General features: G+C 56.3%; 1 protein-coding gene across 1 annotated transcript; it reads right to left on the bottom strand.

Annotated features, from left to right (window-relative positions):
- Positions 1–584: 584 nt before the first annotated feature.
- Positions 585–7643, bottom strand: LOC144274611 (C-type lectin domain family 2 member B-like). Its single transcript, XM_077833587.1, has 6 exons — positions 7583–7643; positions 6936–7192; positions 5736–5837; positions 4456–4643; positions 3715–3818; positions 585–994 (listed from the first exon to the last, which is right to left on the bottom strand). The coding sequence occupies exons 2-6, from the start codon at positions 7027–7029 to the stop codon at positions 844–846; spliced, it is 639 nt and encodes a 212-aa protein (XP_077689713.1). The 5' UTR covers positions 7030–7192; positions 7583–7643; the 3' UTR covers positions 585–843.
- Between the last annotated feature and the right edge of the window lie 2653 nt (positions 7644–10296).

Here is a 10296-nt window from a genome sequence, read left to right as displayed (position 1 = left end):
TTGAGGGGAGCCCTTCTCCTGTCCCCATAGCTACCGCCCTTGGGGAGGGGGATTGGCTCCGCTGATGGGAGAAGCTCTCTGGTCAGCGTAGGTAGCGTCTTCCCTGCAGTGCTGTGAGTGGAGACAAGCCCCTCGTCCGAGCCTCATGCTGTTTTTAAGGAGTGTCCGTGCTGCTAGGAGACATTTGACCCTGGTGACGGCTCTGTGCAATTTCCATCCAACAAGTATCCGCATGGTTTTGTGGTTCCCCTTTTAGAAGTGAAATGTTACTGCTGTGGGCTGGTCTGGTATTCCGTCCCCTCCAGGGATACTAAATGTCATGACACTGTGGGCACTATTGCTGGGCAGTTCAGCTCCCTGCACCTCTTGGAGCAGATCCTGTGCTCCACTGAGGACTAAATCAGGAATTGCCTCTCCCCTTGCGGGGGCCAGGGCCCACTTCTCCAAGCAGCAGTCACTGGTGGGGGCTAGAAATCATCTCTCTGCATGATGCCCCGAGGTGACAGTCTGTCTGCTCCAATCACTCTTTATCCCGAGTCTGGAACAGGGTTAACAGGAGAGAATAAGGGACCCCCCCCCCCCGACCACCACCTCAGACTGTCCCCTAGCTCAGTGGCGAGAGGCTCCTCCTAAGAGGTGGATTTCAGCCGTTCCATTGGCGGAAAAAGAGACGGCATGGGTGGGGGGCCAAGATGTGCAAATAGCATCTCTGGTTTTCACCTGAGTCCACAGTGCTCTGCCCAGTGATGCGCAGAGCATTCCCCGATATTCCGGAATTGCTCAGATGTGATTTTGTAAAGAGATCAGTCCGGCTTTTCCGGGACTAATTCCACAGTACTCTCCTTACGAGCCCCCTACCACGGCAGCCTCCTGTGCCTGTGTAAATGCATCGGGTTTGGTGCAGATCCAGTGTCTCTCACTGGTGCATCGCAAGCTGCTGACCCCATTCTCATCATTCAGATATGCGCACTCTCCTCCTCCTCTTATCACAAACCTGCAAGACAGAAGCCAGGGAGCTGGTGTCAGGTAGGAGTTGGGTGTTTCCTGTCAGTCACAGGCAGGGAGAGACGCTCTCGCACAGTGCAGGGAGCTGCTGCACTCACAGCCCCTCATGACTCCCCTTCCTGCTCCTGCCACAGGCCCCAGCTAGAAAGGAGGCAGTGGGGCAGCAAGGCCAGGAAAGGTTCGAAGATCAACAGACCTCCATGGAGCATTTATGCCGGGTGGGTACTAACCCAGTTCTACTCTCTCCCCCGCACCCCCCACACACCCAGCTGGGTCTGGATGGGCCCCTGCAGGCCCAACCCACCCAAACGGCCCTGGGCGCAGGTTCCAGGTGACTCTCAGTGTGGCGAGGAGCAGCAGTAACGCTGCACAGAAGAGCTGGGTCCAGGGCTCCCTGGACAGTTTCCATCAGCTCTCAGGCCAGAGGCCTGTCAGACCAGGCTGTATTGCAGGGGGCGGCTGGGGTGAAATGCCAGCAGCACAAACCCAGCGGCCATGGGGTGACCCCAGCCACTCACACAGAGCTTCCCGTGAGAGCTGGAGGCCAGCGCTTCCCACCTGGGAACAGGGTGGGATCCAGGCCCACAGGCAAATCCTTCCCCATGGTCCCATCCTGGCTACTCACAGTAGGCATGTGCTGGGCTGGGAGGAGGCCCAGCACTACTCTGTGGGCAGGCCGGGGTCTCCCTGCCCTCAGGCCACCAGCCTCTGGCTCGGGGTGAGATCTGTCTCAGAGAAGGGAGAACCCAGCTCACAGCCACCTGAGCAGATGGCTGTGGATGGCTCCCCCACCAGCATCACCCCGGACGAGCTCTGAGGGGATGGCAATGATGCACCCAGAGCCTTCTGCTGGGGCGGGCGCCCGCAGGGTGGCAGATTTCAGGGTTAACACCCCACTGAGATGCCTGTTTACCCAGTTCGGGTAAATTGGCGTCACATTAGCTATCCTCTAGTCATCTGGAACAGAAGCAGATTGAAATGATAGGTTACAGACTACAGTGAGTAGTCCTGCCATTTCACATTTGAGTTCCTGGGGTCCTGGTGACTTGTTACTGTTTAGTATCTCAATTTGTTCCAAAATCTCCTTGAATGACACCTCAATCGGGGACAGTTCCTGAGATTTTTCACCTAAAAAGGATGGCTCAGGTTTGGGAGTCTCCCTCACATGCTCAGCCATGAGGACTGCTGCAAAGAATTCATTTAGTTTCTCTGCAATGGCCTGGTGCCAGCTGCCATGTAGACAGACCCCAAACAGGCCTGCTAACAGATAGGCTCATGATGCAATCACAGAGACAGACTGCTGCCGACATCAGGGCATCCTTGCTGGAATATGTGAAAATATCTGGCTGGGATCAAACAACAGGTCATCAACTGACTTGTTTTCTAAGCCTCTTCTGGGCACATTTTCCAGCTTCCCATCAATCGCAAAGGGCTTTTTTAAAAATGCGATTCAGCTGTAAGTACATAAGACTGTCTACATTGGGTCAGACCAATGGTCCATCTAGCCCAGTGTCCTGTTCTCCGATACTGGAAAGCAGTAGGTGCTTCCGAGGGAATGAACAGAACAGGGTCAGTATCGAGTGATCCATCCCATTCACACCCAGCTTCTGGCAGTCAGATGTTTATGGACACTCAGAGCATGGGGTTGCATCCCTGATCATCCTGGCTAATAAGAACTGGTCGAGCTATCCTCTGTGAACTGATCTACTTCTTGTTTGAACAGTTATACTATTGGCCTTCACAAGATCCCCTGGCAACAAGCTCCACAGGTTGACTGTGTGTTGTGTGAAGAAATACTTCCTTTTGTTTGTGTCAAACCCGCTGCCTATTTTTTTAATTGTGTGACCGCTAGGTCTTGCGTTACGTGAAGGAGTAAACAACACTTCCCTCTTCACTTTCTCGACCCCACTCATGATTTTATAGACCTCCTATATCCCCCGCTTAGTCGTCTCCCCTCACATGGAAGCTGTTACATATCTAATCATTTTCGTTGCCTGTCTCTGTACCATTTCCAATTCTAATAGATGCGGCAACCAGATCTGCACACAGTGTTCAAGGTGTGGGTGTGCATGGATTTATACCGTAACGTTATGATATTTTATGATACTTGAAAACCCCATTATTATTGGGTTTTCTGCTTTTGTAGCCTCTCTAATCTGTGAATTTCACAGTCACCATCCTGGTCAGTAGTATATTCTTGCTGCTAGATTTATTCTTCAAGTTTGGAATTTCTATTCTTAGAGATGCTAGGATCAGTTGGATTCGTTTAAGATTTTTACTGTACTTTACTCTATGCTTTCCTGGACATATAGTGCCACTCCCCCGCCAGCGTGACCTACTCTGCCGTTCTTTCAGTCCTGATGGTCCAGGGTCAAACCCTGCTATCGGCTCAACTGGGGTTTGGTTATTTGATCCCACCCAGATCCCACTGAAATCCCTCTTGGGATGTTGTCTGGGCCATCTCTACTGTACCCCAGTTCTCATGGCAGCCCCAGGCACTCAGCATTTGTGACTATCAGGCATCTTTAATGCACATGGCCCCACTAAAGCCAGACAGATCTGAAAGCTTTGGCCAGTCTCCCAGAAGACAACACTTGCTTCCATCCACCACTAATACACAGAGTACATAGCACTGACTGGTGAGTCAGCCTGAACTCGCTATCTCAGACACCAGGGACCCAAAGCCCAGGGGATTCACAGAGAACTTACAGGTTGTTGAATTTGGTGCCACTGGCCCATTTCCAGAGCTGCCCAGGGTCCCTCCGGAGGCCAATCCAGTGGTCAAATCTGCCTTTATAGTGCAGCAGGAAAGCCTAAAAACAGCAGAGAGAGAGGTGGGGTCAGAGCACAGGCTCTGTGCACCAGAGAATCACAGGTATACACTGAAGGGCTCTGTTTTCAGGGAACAGCTGGGGATTTTCACCTCCCTCTTGCCCAGCTCTGGTAATTCAGTATTAACTTTCCCATCCCAAACCTCGCCTCGCCTTACAGAACAGCTGAGCTCCCCTCCCCATCACAGGGGAAGGGGAAGGAAAGAGCTCAGCTGAGCTCAATAAGGAATGCTGGGAAGGGCCAGGGATGAGAGAAGAGCCACCAAATCCTCAGCCAGAAGGGGCCAGGGCTAAGAGGAGCCCCCCCATCCTCATCTGGCTCCCCAAGAGCACTGGCTCTTCAAGTCAATCTGGGATCTCAGTACCCCTTTGGCCCCATGCCACCCAGAAGACACTCAAGCCAGCCTAGCCCAAGAGAGGGTCGGTCTCCTTTTGAGAGGGCTGACAGCGAGTGATCCCTGCAGTCAGACACGGACACTAGAGGTGCCCCGGGCCAGCCAGCCAGGCCTGGCATTCAGCAACGGGAAGCTCATTTACTCAGAGCTGCTCCTCGAGCCCAGGTTCTCCTGCAGCAGCTGCTGAGCCAAGACCAGAAGGTTGCAATTGGAGCATCTCTCACCATTTCCTGCTCACTGTTGATCTCAGCCAGGGAGGCACTGAGCACAGAGCAGTAGGTCAGGCTGTAGGTCCAGTTCCTTTCAGCCTCAGAGAAATAGTAGCATTTCCCTCGGTATCCGATCCAGCCGTCTGGGCACGCGGGGCCAGCAAGGGGGCCCAGATCAGCTGACGGAAGCTTAGGTCTCCACACTGAGAATGAGACAGTGATACGTGGTGTTAGCGAGACCCGCCAAGAGGAGAACCTGGGGAAATCGAACCAGGGTGGGTACTGAAAGGCCGTGAGGGAGCCAGGAGGATGTTGGGAATCCAGCCCCAGAGGGGGGTTATCTGACTCTGCTCTCCCTCTCTTGGGTTCACATTCAACAGGGATGCAGCTGACGAACCGCTCATGCCATGAAGCCCAGGACAGAGAGCTGGGCCCAAGCTCAGTGTTACAACACGGGGTGGGCAGAGAGCTGCAGAGGGAGGGGACAGTTACCAGGGGGCCAGCAGGGGGGCAATAATTAATGGGTAGGAGATTAACTTCAACATGATTTGCCAGGCCTAGTACCCCAAGGAGTTCTGCTAGCCTGGACTGCTGCCCCCTCCCCCTGCTCTGCGCTTTGCTTCCCTGGAGAGGCAGGTTGAGATGAAGATGGGAACAAACTCCCTTCCCTTCAGGAGACCGAACGCCCGCTGCCCGGCCTGTCCAGCGCAGCCAGCCAGCTTCACGGTCACCACAAACAGCTGCCATCTGTGCTCGCACACGCTGTCTGTGCGGGCGGGGACGTCAACAGCGCGACGAGACCCTGCCCTGCCGAGGTCACCAATGGGTGGGTTTCACACTGCGTTAACGGGGCTGTCGGTACTGCGTTTCACGGCTCCTTTCAGTGACACGCCAGCACCTGCCCAGCACTGGGCACGACCCGGCGATGCAGGAAGGCCAGGCTGGCACCTCAGGGCAACACGCTGCAGGCAGAGGGCCCAGCTCATTGCTGCCCTGCACCGTCAGTCACCCCCACTCTGCACAGGTATCCGTGACCGTGCCTGGGGCCCGGCAACAGTGACTTGGACCCAAAGTGCTCAGAGATGGGCTGGGGGGAGCTAATTTCAGTCCCAACACAGAGAGTGCCCAGGTGCAGGGGTCTGGGAGGCAGCAGGAGGGGGGTCTTGGAGGAATATCGCCCAGGAATCCTCTGTCCCAGGGGCACAAGCCAGACAGGCCAGGAGGAGAGACTGACTGTGGTGGCTCCAGGGGGAATGGGATGTGCAGAGAGGGGGAAGGGAAGGGTGAGAACTCACCTGCCAGGAGAATGATGAGAACTAAGAACATGACTGCGAGGGCGACTGCGAGCACAATTGTACATTTCTTGTAGTTACATCTCCTGCAGTTGCGACGAGGGTCTGAAACAGAAAGACCCGTCAGGCAGGGCCGCGAGGACACGTCTCCCTGGCGGCACCAGGGCTGGAGCTGCCTTAGAACAGTGGTTCTCACCCACCGGTTCGTGTACCCCTGGGGGTAAGCAGAGGTCTTCCACGGGGCACATCAGCTCATCGAGAGATTTGCCTCGGGTTACAACAGGCTACATAAAAAGCACTAAGTCAGTACAAGCTAAAATTTTCTACAGACAATGACTCGTTTATACTGCTCGATAGACTATACACGGAAAGGTACAGCGTTGATAGTCCAATCGATCTATTTCATAATTAAATACGCAACAATCAGAGAGAGTCAGCAATTTTTCAGGAATAGTGGCTGTGACACTTTTGTATTTTTATGTCCCATTTTGGAAGCAAGTTGTTTTTAAGCGAGATGAAACTTAGGAGAGCGCAAGACAAATCAGCCTCCTGAGAGGGCGACAGTCCTCTGGAAAGGCTGAGAACCACTGGACTCGAACATGCACCGTTCTGCCTATTGCTCCTTCCCTCAGACGCTCTGGGAGAGGAGCCCGGAGAGTCAGGCCGGCTGGGGCTGGCAGAACAGCCCCTCCTTCCCCTCAGCCCAGTGCCCTCCCCTGGGCACTCCCAGCCAGGGTGCCAGGAGGCCTGGTGAGCTCAGGGGCACAGAGATAAGGACCCACATGTCCTGGTGGCAGTTGCTCAAACTGCCCCCCTGCACCATCCCCACCCCCATTCTGCCCCCTGCCGAGCGCTGGCTGGGCCCACGCTGCCGAGTGCCCCTGTCCCCGCACACTGGGGTCTCACACTGGCCATACGCAGCAGAAGGGGGGAGAACGAACCAGGCAGAGATGGGCCAGGGCAGTCACAGGGGGTCTGACACACCCAGCCCAGGAGGGCCCTGCACGGCCCCCGCTGTGTGCGTCAGACAGCAGGTGTGAGCCAGGGATCGGTGCCCTGAGAGCCCCTGGGGGTGATCCAGTCCCTGCTGCCCACAGACGGGGGGTTGCTGGGCACTGGCTGCTGCCACTGAGAGCCTGGCCCCATGCGGGGCAGCCTCAGTGTCTCTCTTCAGCCTGTTCCCAGGCAGTGACACCCCATTACCTGGCTCCCCTCCAGTCTCCAGGTGTCCCTTGCCCTCAACAATCCACTCCTGCAGCGGCTCTTCGCCCCCAGCAGGTCCAGCTGCTGGCCCCATCGTCTCTCTCAGCGACACTCGGGCCGCACACGCTGCTGGAGACGCTGGGCTGGGGTCGGCTCCTCTCTGTGACTGGGTCCGATTCAGCAGCAGCGAAGCCGAGCTGGGGCGGGGGTCCTGGCCCTGGCTCCCCGCACACCCTGCTCCAGACTCTCCAGCCGATCTGAAAGTCGAGACGGACCCAGCAGGACAGGTCAGTGGGGGGGGAGGGGGGCACGATTTGTGGTTTCTCGTTCCCTGCCCAGCAGCCCAACCCCCTGCCAGAGGCGGTGCCATGATGATTGAACCCCCTTAAACGCCATCGGCCCCTCAAACCCCAGGGCTTCAGAGACCTGATCTGCTACGGACCCGACCCACCAGGGGAGTGGGGAGAGCCACCAGACACCTAGAACAGGCCCTGCCCCCAGAGGAGAAGGAAGGGGGAAAAATAGAGCCCCCCCTCCCAGCCCGGCGAGCGGGAGGAGGACAGAGACGATGGGAGTCGGGGTTCAGGCGGGGGGGGGGTCCAGCCCCTGTCCCCCCCAGTCTCCAGCACGCCCGGCAGGTTTCTCACCAGCTCAGCAGCGACCGTCTGCGCCGGAAGCCTCCGCAGCGTCTCTGGGTTTCGACTGGGGCCTTTGAAAGCCTCGCGCTGACTCCACCCCCCCCCCACTTTTAGGAAGTGTTGGTTAGCAAAAAAAACTCCCGGGCTGCGGGGAGTTCTCTGTCCCCGCCCCCTCTCCCTCCCTCTCCCCATTTCCGGGCTGGGGGGTGTCACAGAGTCCCCGGGGATGCTCTGGAGCTGCTCCCCATGAAGCCAGGCAGGACTCTGGGGCAGTCTCCTCTCTCGGAGCAGCCTGTCTGCAGGGCACCCAGCTCCCCCGGCTCCACCTTCCTGGGTCTGACCTGGGAGCCTTCAGCCTCCTCTGCCCCTCCCTGCGCTTCCCCCAGCGAGTTGCCCAGGCCGGGTCCCCCCTCCCCTGGCTCCTTGCGGGCGTGGGGGGGCGCGCCCCCTCCCTCTCCCCCTCCACAGGCTCCTTGGCGGTGCGGGGGCACGCCCCCCTCCCCGGGCTCCTTGAACACTGTGTGCAGATCTGGTTGCCCCATCTCAAAAAGGATCTATTAGAATTGGAAATGGTACAGAGGCAGGCAACGAAAATGATGAGAGATATGGAACAGCTTCCATATGAGGGGAGACGACTAAGGGGGGGATATAGGAGGTCTATAAAATCATGAGTGGGGTCGAGAAAGTGCAGAGGGAAGTGTTGTTTACTCCTTCACGTAACACAAGACCTAGCGGTCACACAATTAAATGAATAGGCAGCAGGTCTGACACAAACAAAAGGAAGTATTTATTCACACAACACACAGTCAACCTGTGGAGCTTGTTGCCAGGGGATGTTGTGAAGGCCAATAGTATAACTCTGTTCAGACAAGAAGTAGATAAGTTCACCGAGGATAGCTCTACCGTTCCTATCAGCCAGGAAGGTCAGGGATGCAGCCCCATGCTCTGAGTGTCCATAAACATCTGACTGCCAGAAGCTGGGTGTGAATGGGATGGATCACTCGATATTGACCCTGTTCTGTTCATTCCCTCGGAAGCACCTACTGCTGGCCAGTATCGGAGGAAAGGACACTGGGCTAGATGGACCATTGGTCTGACCCATGTGGCCAGTCTTAGGTACTTACAGCTGAATGGCATTTTTAAAAAAGCCCTTTGCGATTGATGGGAAGCTGGAAAATGTGCCCAGAGGAGGCTTAGAAAACAAGTCAGTTGATGACCTGTTGTTTGATCCGGGTCAGATATTTTCACATATTCCAGCAAGGATGCCCTGATGTCGGCAGCAGTCTGTCTCTGTGATTGCATCCTGAGCCCATCTGTTAGCAGGCCTGTTTGGGGTTAGTCTACGCGGCAGCTGGCACCACGCCATTGCAGAGAAACTAAATGAATGCTTTGCAGCAGTCCTCATGGCTGAGCATGTGAGGGAGATTCCCAAACCTGAGCCGTTCTTTTTAGGTGACAGATCTGAGGAACTGTCCCAGATGGAGGTGTCATTCGAGGAGGTTTTGGAACAAATTGAGATACTAAACAGTAACAAGTCACCAGGACCCCAGGAACTCAAATGTGAAATGGCAGGACTACTAACTGTAGTCTGTAACCTATCATTTCAATCCGCTTCTGTACCCGATGACTGGAGGATAGCTAATGTGATGCCAATTTACCCGAACTGGGTAAACAGGCATCTCAGTGGGGTGTTAACCCTGAAATCTGCCACCCTGCGGGCGCCCACCCCAGCAGAAGGCTCTGGGTGCATCATTGCCATCCCCTCAGAGCTCGTCTGGGGTGATGCTGGTGGGGGAGATGCTCACAGGTGGCTGTGAGCTGGGTTCTCCCTTCTCTGGGACAGATCTCACCCCGAGCCAGAGGCTGGTGGCCTGAGGGCAGGGAGACCCCGGCCTGCCCAAAGAGTAATACTGGGCCTCCTCCCAGCCCAGCACATGCCTACTGTGAGTAGCCAGGATGGGACCATGGGGGAGGATTTGCCTGTGGGCCTGGACCCCACCCTGTTCCCAGGTGGGAAGCGCTGGCCTCCAGCTCTCACGGGAAGCTCTGTGTGAGTGGCTGGGGTCACCCCATGGCCGCTGGGTTTGTGCTGCTGGCATTTCACCCCAGCCGCCCCCTGCAATACAGCCTGTCCTGACAGGCCTCTGGCCTGGGAGCTGATGGAAACTGTCCAGGGAGCCCTGGACCCAGCTCTTCTGTGCGGCGTTACTGCTGCTCCTCGCCACGCTGAGAGTCACCTGGAACCTGCGCCCGGGGCCGTTTGGGTGGGTTGGGCCTGCAGGGGCCCATCCAGACCCAGCTGGGTGTGCGGAGGGTGAGTAGGAACTGGGTTAGTACCCACCCGGCATAAATGCTCCATGGAGGTCAATTGATCTTCGAACCTTTCCTGGCCTTGCTGCCCCACTGCCCCCGTTCTAGCTGGGGCCTGTGGCAGGTGCAGGAAGGGGAGTCATGAATGCAGCAGCTCCCTGCACTGTGCGAGAGCATCTCTCCCTGCCTGTGACTGATGGGAAATGTCCAACTCCTACCTGACACCAGCTCTTTCTTTCAGGTTTCCGATCGGAGGAGGAGGAGACTGTGCGTATCTGAAGGATGTGAATGGGGTCAGCAGCTTGTGATGCACCAGTGAGAGACCCTGGATCTGCACCAAACCCGATGCATTTACACAGGCACAGGAGGCTGCCATGGTAGGAGGCTCGTAAGGAGAGTACTGTGGAATTAGT

This window comes from Eretmochelys imbricata, chromosome 14, assembly GCF_965152235.1.
Source record: "Eretmochelys imbricata isolate rEreImb1 chromosome 14, rEreImb1.hap1, whole genome shotgun sequence".
NCBI classification, from domain to species: Eukaryota; Metazoa; Chordata; order Testudines; family Cheloniidae; genus Eretmochelys; species Eretmochelys imbricata.
This window is presented reverse-complemented; position numbering and strand designations above follow the sequence as displayed.

Coding starts and splice junctions, on each gene's coding strand:
- LOC144274611 (XM_077833587.1), bottom strand. CDS start 7,029: ATGGGGCCAGCAGCTGGACCTGCTGGGGGCGAAGAGCCGCTGCAGGAG. Junction 5,838..6,935: donor GGAGACTGGAGGGGAGCCAG/GTAATGGGGTGT, acceptor TTTCTGTTTCAG/ACCCTCGTCGCAACTGCAGG. Junction 3,819..4,455: donor TCAACAGTGAGCAGGAAATG/GTGAGAGATGCT, acceptor TGCTGTTTTTAG/GCTTTCCTGCTGCACTATAA.